Source organism: Vidua macroura, chromosome Z (assembly GCF_024509145.1).
Source record: "Vidua macroura isolate BioBank_ID:100142 chromosome Z, ASM2450914v1, whole genome shotgun sequence".
In the NCBI taxonomy this organism is placed as follows: domain Eukaryota; kingdom Metazoa; phylum Chordata; class Aves; order Passeriformes; family Viduidae; genus Vidua; species Vidua macroura.
The window spans coordinates 68,133,739-68,148,275 of record NC_071611.1 but is presented as its reverse complement, the minus strand read 5'-3'; the positions used below and the strand labels follow the sequence as shown (position 1 = coordinate 68,148,275).

The 14,537-nt window shown below is 41.5% G+C and overlaps 1 protein-coding gene across 1 annotated transcript in view; it reads left to right on the top strand.

Annotated features, from left to right (window-relative positions):
* Positions 1–3,142: 3,142 nt before the first annotated feature.
* CHD1 (chromodomain helicase DNA binding protein 1) overlaps positions 3,143–14,537 on the top strand; it is a 55,764-nt gene continuing 44,369 nt past the window's right edge. The window contains exons 1-2 of the mRNA XM_054002698.1: positions 3,143–3,225; positions 5,036–5,245. Of these exons, the coding sequence (XP_053858673.1) occupies positions 5,193–5,245 (53 nt within the window). The 5' untranslated portion in view covers positions 3,143–3,225; positions 5,036–5,192. The remainder of the gene's footprint in view (positions 3,226–5,035; positions 5,246–14,537) is intronic.

Below are 14,537 nucleotides of genomic sequence, written 5' to 3'. Positions count from 1 at the left end.
GATGCAGTATTGAAGGGTTCAGTACTTTAAAAAGGAAAAGCTTCTTTATCCAGAACTTCTAAATGTTAAGAATAGAACAGTGGTAAGTCCTTTCTTAAACATAAATTACTGTGATAAACATGAACCCCTACCAGTGTTAGAAAGATAAATAACCTGAAAACATAGACATTGAAAGGGATTCTGTTCACTGCATAACAGTGCAGCTATCTTGTACAGTATATTGATTATCTCTTGTCTATAAGCAAAAATCCAACTCAAACTGCTGTAGAAGCAGGGATGGGGTAAATCAGTGACGCCTTAGGCACAATAAATATTCTCACCCACACCCTGGTAGGTGCCAGAAACTTGCAATACAGCTTCACAAAAAAACCAATTTAATTCTTTATTTTATATTTAATTGTAATTTTTTTTTACGGGTGGTAGCTTTCTGTAATGAGAAAAGGCTTTGTCCATCTGTCCTTAAAATGTTGTGCTTTATGTGTATTTCTTTCTTGATGCAGACTGAAAGCTGTGCATACCAGAAGTCAGTTTTACTCACGGTATAAAAAACTGCTAAGATAAGAATGGCATCTATACTTCACTATGACATCTGGGAAAGAAGGAATTGGTTAAAAATGCACTATGAAGAAGTTCTGACATGGAAGAAAAGTCCTTCTCTCACATGGAAGCGGAGAAATATCTCCAGACAATATTTTAGTAATTTTTAAGCACTCTAAGTAACAACTGCTGCTACTATCACACTGCACAGGGATCACTGCATGTGCAGCTGCATGGCAACCTAGTTTAGACAGTTAAGTGGCTAGTTTTTGGCTCTCATAGCAGATGAGGTTGGTATCACAGCAGTTCTAACTCCTGTTATTCAAACCATTGTGAAAACATACCTTCAAAAGGGATTTCCAAGGCTGCGAGCTGAGAAACTTTACTAAACAAATCTAGGTAAAGAAAACTGAAAAATCCAAGATTATTAAGTAAAATACAACCAAACATGTAGGTGTGCTAGTTTTGGCTGGGATAAAATTAGTTTTCTTCACAATAGCTGGAACGGGGCTATGTTTTGGATTTGCGCTGGAAACAGTGCTGATAAAACAAGTATGTTTTAATTACTTCTGATCAGGGCTTATACAGAGTCAGTGCTTTTCCTGCTCCTTATCCCACCCACCAGTGAGAAGGCTGGAAGTGCACAAGGAGGTGGAAGCTAGGATAGTTGAGCCCAAATGACCACATGAATCTTTCAGACCATATGGCATCATGCTCAGTATATAAAACTGAGGGGGAAAGAAGGATGGTGGGATATGTGATAGAGCCCTGTTCCCCTAGGGATGGCTGAACAACCACCTGCCTGTGGGAAGGCATTAGGTATTTTTTTTTAAAATTTACCTTAATTTAAAAGTTATTTTCATTTTGACACTCTTTAATTTAAAGTTGAGACCCATTGCTCTTTGCAGCACTCTTACCTATCACAAAATATTCTCTGTTAAAATGACTTGGGCAAACTTCAGTGCTTCAGTAGGGAACATAGCACAATTATCCCTTTGTTGTAAACTTTCAAGCTGTTTTCTTGTCCAAGTAATTCCTAAATGTATCTTTCTTAACTCCAGAGGGAAAATTTTTTTCTCTGCCATTCATCACTGAGATTTTGTGGTAACCTCCTATAAAGTGCTTGAGAACTGAGCCAGTGTATATGCCTCATCTGGCCTCTGCAGCTCCACAGACAGGGTATTGTTGAGTGTAACAGCCAACACCACATCATGCTTGGTGCACTCAAGGTTCCTTGGTAGGCTCCAGTAAACCTACCCAACTCAGATGCAGGGTGGCGTGTACATCAGCTGTCCCACACATCACTGAGCACCAAGGCAGCCAGCACTGCACACCCTGGAAGAGCAACCATAAGTTAAAGTCTCAGCTGATTCACTGTGGCTCACATCTGGGTCCTGGCCAATACCACTCTTCAAACCTGAATTAATTTGATAGCTGTTGTGACCATCTTTTCGTATACCCACAGGGTGAGTAGGTTCCTTCAAGACCTCCTTCACGGATGAGGACACTATTTTCCTGCTGATCTGACCTCTTTCACCCTTGCAGGGTGTTCAAAAGTCTGGTGCCAGATGTCAGTCAGTAACGTCCCCACAATCCTCTTGCAGTGTGACAGAGCCTTACAGCGCAGGTGTGCTTTAACGGGGAAGAAGGCAGGTTAGCTGATTCCACTTTCCAGCGCCGAGTTGCGTTGTTTACAAGACACTCTCACTCAGCTGCTACTTTGCCACTGTGGAAACATTTGGACACACAAATTACTTTTTTGCATGTGTGTTGTTTTTTTCCGGGGTTGGGTTGTTCGGTTTTTTCCAGTAACGACCATGTGTCTCGTTAAAACCATGCTGATCACTGGAAAGGAGCGGGGCATAAGACCGGGCGTAGAGATTTGGATTCAAGGAGGAAAGCCAGCTCCCTGCCAGAGAACAGTCCAAACCTCCATAATCACGCTTCAGCACCGCTTGTGACCGCGTGAAGCGAGAAAGGCGGTTTCGGTGATTTTACACCGAAAACCGCAAACAAAACCCCTGCGCCGCGCAGCGCAGTATCAGGCGGCCCGCTCCGGGCTGCGGCCGCGGCGCTCAGCTCATGGCGCCCCTCGGGCAGCGCCCTGCGCCCGCACACCGAATGGGAGCTTTCCCAGCGCTAGGCAGAAGGGAGGTAAGGGCAGAAGGCGGGCGGGAGCTGCGGTGAGCCCCGCACCTCCCAGAGCGACCGCACGGCTTCCGCCGTGCTCTGCAAGGCCCGGCGGCGGGGCTGCTGCTCGTCGCCCCCGCCCGAGGCTCCTCCTCCCGCTGCCGGTCGGTCCCAGGGCGCAGGGCTGACATCACGCCCGGGGTTTCCATCCGACCGCGGGAGGGGGAGGCTGAGCGGAGCGGCGGCGTGATGGCGGCGGTCGCCAGGACTTAGGAGTAGGCGGCGGAGCGGAGCTGGGCCCACTCCGGTTCTCCCTGCGCCCCTCCCAGGGTGGTCCTGACCCCATTGTTCGAGCGACAGAGCGAGCGAGCCCGCGGCGCGGGCAGCGCGGAGCCGGCAAGAGCAGCGGCGGCCTCCCAGGCCCAACCGTGGCCGCGGGAGCCGCCCGCGACCCGGGGCTGCGGTACGAGCAGCAGTACGCCCCGCGGGGCGCATCGAGGCCTCGGGCCTTGGCGGGGCCCGGGGAGGGTTGGGCTGGCCGGGCCCCAAGCACCGCAGGTAGGCAAAGGCCGCCATGGCTCCCTTCGCCGGTCGGGAGCTGTGCAGCTGCCGGAGATGAAAGCCAGAGGGGGGCGGGCGGTGCGGAGGAAATGCGGCCCCGCTGCCGGTCCCGAGGGCGGTCGATGCCCTGCGCCGGGCTGGCTGGCTCCTCGGGCCCTCTGCCTGGTCTCCGCCGAGAGAGGGAGGGATTCTCCGGGAGTGAGGTGGGCAGTGCGGCCGAGCTGCTCCTGCGCGCTCCTGCGGGGGGAGCCAGTGCGGAGCCGTCCGGGCGGGCCGAGAGCGGCTCCGCTCCGGGCCGTGGGGGGCGCCGGGGGAAGCGATCGTGGAGGGCGGCGGCGGTGGCCTTGGAAGCGCTGCCAGAGAGCGGCGCCTGTGCAGGCCGCACGGTTTGCGGTGCGAGCGGGCGGCGCTGCATGCGCTCCCTTATGGGCGGGCAGCGAGAGACCGGCGCGGGCGGTAGAGGTCGAGAGTCGGGATCGGATCGGCCCGGAGCAGAGAGCGGGCGGCGGGGAGAAAGTTTTGCCGCCGCCCGCGATGTTTCCTGGGTGCCCAAGGCGCAGCGGTTCGTGCCGTCGCGGGATCGCCCGGCGCCCCCCTACTTCCCCGCGGGGTCCCTAGTCGCGCTTCGCGGCCCCCCTGTGGCTGCGGGGCTCCTTCCGATCGCGCTCCCCTTCCTCATCGCCATTGTTCGCGGTCCGGAGCGGCCCGGCGGTGTGAGCGCAGGGTAGTGCCCGCCCCAGAGCGAGAGTTCTCTCACCACCGCCTCGATTGGCTCGGGGTTGGGCTGTGGGTTGTTCTTGGGGAGCGCACTGGGGCGGGCAAGACCCTAATCGCCTTCACACCACTAATTCCGTGAGGGCGCGAGTTGATCTGATTATCACTGAGCTTATACTTGCGGCCCATTTACCGTGAGCTTAAACTTTCTCTGCTGCATCGAATACTGACTGCGTAGTAATCAGGACTAGGAGATTGATGTATATGGAATAATGATCATTCCATCTCTGGGATCTTTCTGGTTTGATTTAGTGGGAGCTCGTGTACAGTCTTTTATCTTCCTGCTGCTGCCCACAACTGTAAGTGGGTAGCATTATGTGTGTTCCTGGAAATGCTTGCACTATATTTTGGGTATGAAATACATTCTACTAAGAAGATCTTAGCAGAACATTAATATTTACATACCTCTTCAAGCAGGCATTTTTTTTACTTGCTATTTAGATCTCTTTTGTCTTGAATTCAATACTATGCCCAAAGTTAGGACACGACTTATAGTGCAGATAGGCAGTGAACTGTTCTCACCCCACAGTACTAAAGAAAATGTAATTTGTGTAATTTTTCCTATTCTAGAGCTAGCAGTTCAGCAGAAGTTGCCATCTTTACAGCACCATTCATGAAAAGTTGCATAAAGAAGTATAATGGCAAAAAGAAGTGTATGCTGGAACCCTGCTGCAAGATAGTAGGATAGTCACAAAAAGCAAGATAGTTTTTCTCTGCATTTTGCGTATTTTATTTAGATCTTCCAGTTTTTTTTAAATAATTAATATGAAGACCTGTTGTTCTCTGGACATTATTTTTTGTTGTTTTCACAGACAGCAGGAAATATTTTTTTTTCCTCAGAAAAGGAAATGGTAATAAAATGATCAGCCATGAGCAGGTAACACACACTAAAGGAAGATATTTCTGAGTTACAGACATGATGTCAAACATGCCCCCTTTCACTGTTAGTGGAAAAGAAAAAGTTTATTTTTAGTATGTCTTCAATTGCAAACATACTTGAAAATTGTGTTAATGTTTTCCTTTCCTATTTTAGGTATTTTGGGAGAAATCTTGAATACCCGCTGAGCACACTAAAGCAAACACGTACAGTGTCTGGAAAACATACAGAGTAGCAAGAAGTGGATTCCTGATATCCACCTTGTACCTTGCCTGGACTTCTTTTTATTTTTTTGAACTTTTTAATATTTACAATGAATGGGCACAGTGATGAAGAAAGTGTAGGAAACAGTAGTGGAGAGTCAAGGTAAGCACTTGTTTATTTCATTTATTCTTGGCTATATATTTTCTTACATTTTGTGTACTAAAACTGATTTATATTTGAAATGAATGGTGAAAGTGGTGGTTAGCAGGCAGATCATAATTAGGAAGGCTGGCTTTGCTTTCTTTCAGGTGCTTAATCTGCTTGTTACGTTCACATTATTTCAGCTAAGAGTGGGAATGATCATGTACATGTCTTACATAATAAAGCTGAAGTGGTATTAAAGCTATGTTGGCATCCAGCAGCATAGTATCTCTCTTGAGGGGGAAAAAAGTCCTTGAAAAAACAAATTCAAACACATTGAGTTAAAGTGTTAAAGCTATCCTCTATGAAAGTGCAAGGCAGACACATATAATATATGTTGTATAAAACCCCAATTAGTTGTTTCTTTTTAATTATTTAATTTAGTTTTTTGTATTTTATATTTTATAAAATATGTTATATAATATTTATATATTTCTATATTTTATATTTATTTTAGGTTGGTTTTTTTTTTTGGTCATTCTTCAGGGCTGTCAGACTTGTGTAGCTGAAAGTGTTAACTTTGTATTTGTTTTTGGAAGGGAAAGGACTGTTGTCCAGCCGTGTTTTTAACTAAAAAGAAACCTAAAATCAGTACTCTAGTGTCAAATTGCAGTCTTCTATCAAGTGCAGAACGTTCAAATGTTTGGAAGAGCCTGATTAGAATGTCCTTGTGTCCATACAGGGTGACAGCCAGTTTGTAGGAGGTGGAATTAAGTTCACTTACTAGAACAGTTCCAAGTTCAAAAAGTTCTGCGCTACAAAGCTTAGATTTCTAAAACTGGAAATATGATAAATCTAGAGGTTTAAAAATCAATTTACCAATAAAAGGTGAGCATTAGACTTCTCCTCTAAGAGGTAGTTTGTGGCTGTGCTGTTTTTCTGCCTCTCTTCCTGTCAGATTACAGCCTATTCAACTGGTTAGCTAATTCTGTCAGTCAGAGGGCCATAAAGAAAACTACTTTCTGCAGACTATGAAACTTCCAGCTGGGTAGAGAGAGATCTGAACTACTGCCTCAAGAGAAGAAATGCAAGAAGAACATATAACTGCCAGCTAATCAGCCAGCATGTGCTGGCCATCAAACTTCTACAGTGTATGAATGACTAGGAAGACAGGGAAGAGAGAATTGTTTAGGTGACCCTGGGTACAAATCACAAGGAAATTTATCAACAGTGAAACTAAAGAGACTTTTAAAATTCTTGTGTATTTTTATGTCAAGCTTCCTGTTAAATGCAGAAGTGTCCTAGAAAGACAGTAGATTTTCAATTTTGTGAATAATTTGTAAGCTGTAACACATAGTAGTTTTTGAAGATTTCTGCTTCCTATGAAGTTGATACTGTTACAGTTAACAAACAAGTTTGAAGTCTCTTCTGGGGCAAAATATTGCTTGTTACTTTAAAAAAAAAGGCAAAACAAAGCCTTCCAAAAAATATGACCCTACCTAGGACAAGTTATTGTGTGAATTTTCTTACTACTTGAAAGAAGCCACCTTGCTAAAGGTCTATGGAGAAACTATTTTGTATTGAACTGTGATTGCCCATAACTATCTGTATATCAAAGTTATTTAAAAGCTGTAGCAGTTCATAAGACTAAAGCAATTAAATGTCATATAGTTCCCATTAATTAAATGAAAAACAAGTATCAGGAGGATGCACAGTACTCAAAACTTCATATTTGCCTGGAAAGTGAGACTTTATTCTTCATCTTAAATGTCCTGCTGAGCACATATTAAAACTTAGAAAATTTTTTAAATCCAAACAACTGTTTTTCCTAGGCTTGTGTAGCTTGATAACCCCATAGTCTAATTCACAGGCAGGCCTTGGAAAGTTTATTTTCATGTTCATTATCAGAAAGCTGTTCATGTAAGTGAAGCAAGAAAACTTAGCGTTTTAAATGATGGAACTCTCTTCTGTCTAACCTAGTTCCATTATTAAAATAATGCAGAATATTTTTCTTTGACTTTTCCTTGGGTTATAGCTGAGTGGTTTTTTACTTTAATTTGTAGGTTCCAGTACTCTAGATGATTTTCGCTCTGAGGTGAGATACCTTAGCAAGCTGCAGCTTATCTGTAGACAGATACTTACTGTAACTTGGGATGTGTTGCTGTAATTATCCTTCAAATCTGGATGTGTGAATTTTAGAAAATGGAGGTAGAAATCGGCAACAGAATATGTTTACTAAGCTTATAGTGATCCCATTCTGTTCAGAATGCTAGGGGTGGAAATAAAATAAGTGAAGAAAGTAATTGAGAACTGCTGCTGGGAGTAAATTGCAAGGAAGATCAAACTGAAGGATTAGTAGAAAAAAACAAGAGATGAAGATGAGTACAGTGATCATCTAAGCAGCAGCATTGGTGTTAAGTAGGAGAAGTCTTTGAAAATTTGTGTCAGTTTGCAAATTTGATACTTCAGAAGCGCAGTAAAGCAGTTCATTTGCCTTTGGTGTATGGTGTAAACTTCCATTGCTGTCATTCTGGAGTGATAATAAATACAGCCTGATGTAGCAGAGCCACCATCATTACTTCAGAAACTTAAGCAATTGGTCATGGCTGGATTTACAAAAATACACCAGCACATGGTGTTTTATGGAAACACCCCAACTTGAAAAAGTTGTTGAAAGTTTGTAGTATTCTCAGCAGTAGGAAGGCTAGAGAAGGGACTGATCATAGACCTTTGACTTGATGCCTTTATTCACTGTGTCTGACTATGAAGGTGATTGTTTTTTCTAAAGTCTCTTTTCTAAAGAGAAGAACAAACAGTTTGCCACACTGCTTTGTATCTTTCCAGCATTGCATCTATTCATCTGTCTGCTAGATCACTAGAAAACTTTCCCTGATTGCAGATGTTGGTCCTGAAGTTCTGTTTTGCTGCAAGTGGAAAAGTGCATGGCCACACCATTTGGACTTTCCTTGCCTCTGAAGCTCTAAATCAGTACTAGAACTGAGCATGATGGAAATGACTGTAATCATTGTTAACTAGTCTTGTTGCTTGGTGTTTGAGTTTCTGTCCAGTAATCACAGTGGAGTGTACTTTCCAGTTTCTTGTTTACTAGAAATAACTATTCTATAATGTTTTTATGTAACTCAAGGTAAAATATCACAGACACTTTTCATCTTGATAGCAAATGAGTGTAGACACAAAGACTTACTAGCAGAACGCTGAGAAGCTGACTGAAGCAGAGCATCTTAGTATAGCGTTCTTGATGGCATTCAGTACAATTCATCATACAAACTTTAATGTGAATACATACATTTGAGTTACATAGCAATAAGAAAGCTTAATCAGCAAGGAAGGGCAGTTGTACCTGAACTTCAAGACAAGTGCCAGGTAGAGCAAGGACTGCAGCAGTAAAATGTTGGCACTATTTGAATAACAATCTGATTTCCTATCTCTTTGTTCTTACGTGTTTCTGCAGAACAAGGTATAGAGGACTTGAGCATACCTTTCTTTCCTAGGTAAAAAGGCATGTGCTCAGTGTAGCTTAAGTGGAAGGTAGCTGGCCATTTTTGCAGGAAGCAGGAAGCAGCTGCATACACTAAAGACTTCTACAAGTCTTTACACACCTGATGTTAAGATAGGAATTTCAGTGGGTTTCATTTGTTTTGTGGATTGTAATCTGTGGACCACATAATTAAGTAAAGAGTAAAGACTTGGTCAACAGGCTTCAATTTACTGTATAAATTCATACCTTCCATAGAAAGTAGAGAGGATTAGTTTAAAGCCACGACTTTAGGTTCTTGCTTTCCTGAAATCTAAGTGGGAGTTAGAATAGAAATTGACCAAGCATATTTGCAGAATTACTTGCATGCACTGACATCCTTTTAGTAGGAGTTTAATAGATGATATTAGTAAAAATGTGTGTATACAGCAAGAGAGAGCATGTACATAAAAATGTATATATTTAGATACATACTTACTGCACAGGAATTCTCAGATCAACAAAAGTACCTGAATGGTAAAGAAAACTGTTGGTAGCATGTACTGTAAACAGCTAGTGGATAAAGCAAGCTCTTTGTAGTATTTTTCTCCTTAATTAACAAATTGTTATTTTATCAGGAACAATCTCTTACAGAATTAAGCATACTGAGGTATGATAAGGTGTCCGAATCCAAGTTAAAAGCATCTTTTCACTTCTTTTTGGAAGACTTCAAAGAGGGCATGTATCCAAACCCAAGTATTTTTTTCCTGGAAACCTTTCCAACTAAAAGAAAAAATCAAAAATTCATGGTCTGGCTCTTGATCTGCGTGTGATCTTAAGTTTGGTTTTGTAACTCCTGCTGAGTTTATCCGTTTTTTGTCTAACCCAACTGGATGTCACATACCTGTACCACATATTTTAAGTTAAATTCCTTTATTCTGAGAGTGTTGAGATTTTAGCTGATGGAAGCTTTTCATGTTCCTCAAGACAAAGTGAAGTGTTGTGATACTGGCAGTGTATACATCAGACCTGTCCAGATGTGGTCCCTTGGCTGCTTCAACTGTTTTCTTTGGTTGGTTGGTTTTTTGTTTGTTTGTTTGGGGTTTTTAAGGTTGGTTTTTGTTTGTTTGTTTATTAAATTCCATGTAATACTTTCTTGCTGGTAGTCTCTAAGGAGCTTCTGGTAAAGACATCATTGTGTTGCTGCTGGATCCAGCTGTGTGTTGAAGGTTTCTCAGATTACACAACAAAGTAGTAGACCCGTGGATAATCACTGCTACCTCCTGTCTGTGAAGGCTTCCTGGAACAACTTTGTGCTCTTAAGATGTGTGACTTGCATCGTTCAAATAAAGACTTGAAATACAGTTCATAGGGTCATGAAAGTTGGTAGGTAATCAGTTTAATTTTGATAACATTGCTTTGTTTACAGTAGTAGCAGCAAATAATTAGTCTGCAGGACAGGAAACACAACGTGTTAGCCCATACCAGGAAAATTAAGTTTAGTTCATACTCTATAATAGCTGAGGACAGGAAATAACATTTGGCAGATTGAACGTGATACTCTTTGTGCCCTCTGTTCTTTGCTGGCAGTGATGAATAAGATAAATCTGCCTTATGCATTGTAATTAAGTTAAATAGTTAAAATTTCTGGAAGAAATAAAACTAGAAAAGCTTACTATTTACATAGCGTTTGCCTATAGAAACTTACTGGTGATTTTGTGAGTTTGGCATTTAGTATCAGTTACTTCTGCACATTTTGAATGGGCTCTTCATATTCTTATGCTTTTCTTCCTTCAGCTTGTTTTAAAAAACCCAACAACCAAGCATCAAAGGAGACAGTCCATTGTCATCTCAGATAAGTTTCAAAGACTCTGTAGATAGTAATCTCTTTATTTTTTAGTGTACTGAACTTTAGTTTGCTTAAATTGTTACTCTCTGTCTTACTAGCCTTGAAAAGAGAAGATCACTAAGGTAACATCATCTAATGAATGCACTTGAAGTCAGTGATGTTAAATTAGCTGTTCTTGGATCAGTTATTATCCTAGACAGGAGTCTAAATTTTCTGTCAGCTCTTTCTCAATGTGACTTGTGTAGCTTTCCATTTGAGGATTTGTATTCCTAGTGCCTAGTTTCTCATTGTATGATCCTCTCAGGGGCACCTTGTTCTAAAGTTCTAAAGGATAAGTGAAGCTGAACTTAAGACTGTGGCAACTAAACTAATGGCGGTGTGGCAGGGTACTTGCTTTAAGCCTGTCATTTCCCCAAAGTGTTCCCCAGTTTGATTGCATAGGTGTTTATGTGGGGGAGCTGGAAAAAAAAAATTGTATTTGTTTTAACCTGTTACTTGCTTTGGTACCTTCTTTGACCTATGTTGCTTTTCTTTCAAAGAGTTCACAAATAAATACTGCATTCAGGCATAGATTTAAAGATATAGGGAGTACCCAGAGACAGTGTTCATTAAAAAACCAGAAAAATACTTTTAGGGTGTGTCTAAATTCCATACCAAATCAGATTTGACATGTGCTGCTGTACAGATGGAACTACCAAAGGCTAAAGGTAAGAGATTTCTTAAGTGCATATCCTGGAAAGTGCTCTTTCTAGACTTTACACCTCAGTTTGTCAACATATACATTAAACTAATTTTTCAAGTAGAACTTCCAACCTGACACCTGCTGTTCATTTTCAGTATATGCTATTGGCCTGCTACTGGTAGTTACTGCTGACTGCTAAATTTTTCATCATTACTGGGGTTTGTTTGCACAGTAAAAAAATTGTCTCACTTCAGCAGTACCAAGGAGATCATTAGTGCTTTATCCATCATATTTGTTTTCTATTTCCATATCTGTTTGACGGTCCACTGTTCTGCACAGTCTTGTATACTAGTCTTAGCTTAGTTTGGAGAGATGTCTTGGTTTGAAAAAGACAGGTGTCTGCTAAGGAAAGCAGGAGCCTCCCCTGAAATGGAAAATGTAAACCCCCTCCCTCCAAATTGTTATAATTTTGAAATTAAGTGGGGCTCTCAGGCAAAAGATATGGTAGCAGCAATAACAGTTCTTTATTTGGGAAGAAAATAAAAATAAAATAAACAATGCAATAATACAAAACAACACTGACAGAGTCAGAATACAACCTGACACCCTGTTGGTCAGGATGTTGGTACAGTACAGTTGAAATGTTGGCTGCAGTCCTCCTGGAGTGACAGATGTGGTTCTGTTGAAGCAGTGATCCTGTAGAAGAGTGTAGTTTTCCTCTGAAGATCCAGTGGTGGTGTAGATGGTCCTGGTCTTCCTCTGGGAATCGAGTGTAGAAGGTAGCTGCTCCTCTGGGAATCCAGTCAAAAAGGCTGTCCTGGTGTCCCAAAATCCCAGATGATATCCAGTTAGGAATGCTTGGCTCTTCCCTCTGGGCAGAGCATCCCACTGTGGGATAATGTAATTTTTATCAATTGGGCAGTGACACTCAATGGCCCATTAACAGCAGATGTCTCCCCGGAGGAAGGATTTATTGTGGAAGAGATAAAGAAAACTGCCCGATTAACAGAAGATAACTGCCCCATCTCTAACAGATGGCAAATAGAATACTGACATTACCTTGCAATTTAGGACAAGAGGGGAGGTTGGGTTTTTGAGTGTTTTTTTCTGTTTCAGTTAGGCAAAGTGAATGCAATTTAAGATTTCTTATTCAGGAGCATCTTTAAACAAATAATGACATTTTCATATTACCTCCTAAAAATAAGTAATGAATGTAATTTGCTTGGAGGTGGAGGAGAGAAGAAGGCTTATGTGACACAGATGATGGACTTAAATTTTGTTTTGATTAATGGAGTTAAGTGCATAAATTGTCTTCAGTGGTTAATCTTGGCAAACATTTTATTACTGTACCTAGTATAATAACACCTCTGTTATGTAGCTTTGCCCTGTTTGCATCTGCACTTCACATTGTGTTTATAATTTGTGGAACTATTTGGCTTTTTGGAATCCCAGTCATCAGGGAAGAAGGTAAGAAAAAAAGGCAAATTGGACAATAAAGTACAATTGGTTTGAAGAGGTCAACAGTACAAGACCAGAGCAAGGAGGGGATAAACATAATGTGATGTGGTAAATAGGGTGAATTTGACAAACACAGATTCATGACAAACATTCTCAGTTAACCGAGAATGAAGTCTGTTATGCTGATAATTGCTCTGATTATGTTAGGTAAAGTGACTGTTTTGCCAGAAGACTTGAATGAGAAAAGTAGGTTCCAGCTCTTCAGTGTCCTGTAGAGAGATCATCTTGACTAGGTTTGGAAAGGCTGAGGGAGAGACAGAGGTAGGTGCTAATTTGTGCTGCCTAAAAATTGAGTTTTCTTTTAGTTACCGTTTTTAATCAGGCTTTTTTTGGAAGAAAGAAAAAAGTAGATACAGATACACAAGCAAAATGAAAGGGTGGTTAAGTTGTATCTAGGCCATCTGTCCTATTCTTCCTTAAGTATCTCCAGGAATATAGGCAAGGTATCCACTTATGTGGACTGCTTTGCTGAACTGTTTCCAATGGGGCAACTTAAGCAAAGACCCTGGCTTGTATAGGAAGAAGAATTGTCAAAAAATAACACACTTGGCATCTCTTTTTCTATAAGACGAACCCTTAAGAGAGGGAACCAGAAGCCTTGTTTCTGAGAAAGTATTTGTGTGATAGTATTAGACAGCAGCAGACAGCTAATTGTTACAGTGTTCTGGTGTTTTAGGAAATACCTGATGTTCCTTGCCATTCTTCCCCTAGAGGTATGACACCAGAATCTCAGTAATTTGAAATGTCAATTCAAGTGATTAATTTTGTGAAAGTCAGTGGTGCTACTTTGCACTAATGGACATTACTTGTTGCAAGGAAAGTTGGTCAATTTAGGGGCCCCAGTTAAACTATATCAGCTGATGCTTAAAGTATTTTGGCTAGAAAGTAAATTGCTTATAGACTGTGCCTGGAAAAATGCAGATGAAGTTAAAGAATCCCATAGGCAAACATGGAAAAGAAAGCATCCAGACATTATGACTACCTCACTGCTGGTTTGTCCCTCTGTTTTTAATACCTTAATTGCAGAACTTAGGTTCTGTTTCTTAAATGCAGGTAAACTGCCTTTCTATCAGACAGGTTTTTTGTGTTTATTGTAGCAACGTTATTAAAAATCAAATTTTAACACAGTATGAAATATTCTCACTTGTCATTTGGTTTGCAGTGGTAGCTTCCATTGAGTATTTTCAGAAAATACATATTTTCTTCTTGTTTCATATTTCCTTTTCCACTTCAAGGAAGATTAAACCATTTCTGAAATTCTGCTAACACAAGTTGTTGAAATCAGAGATTACTTGTTAAATTAAGATATTACTTGTCTTCATGCTCTGAAAAGCTTTTAGGCCTCTCTCAGCTGATTATAATTATTTTTGCCTTGTTATAGCTGGTTGTTGGGGTGTCCCATTTCAGCAGATGAAGAAAATGTCAACTGAGCTACTAAAAATCTATCTGAAACTTTATGTATTTTCGTATGACCTTCAGAAACTCAAACAGTTGCATTTCAAAAACTGGTAAATGGGCTCTACATCTGCAGTGGTGCTGGTAGACACTGCAGTGTCTACAAGTTCTCTATGCTGTTGCCTGTTTTATTAGTCACATCTACAGTTCCATGTGCTAGGGGAAAGGAGAGATGGTGTTACGCCACGTAGTAGATATGCTAAAATTGAATAACACCAAAGACACCTTTTTCATTTGAAATCGGTTTAGGGTTTTTTCCTAGATTCTATGTTGATTTCCACTGGTTTATGCTGTCCTGGTTTTTAGGACAGCAGTCTAATGAAATACTGCCTGA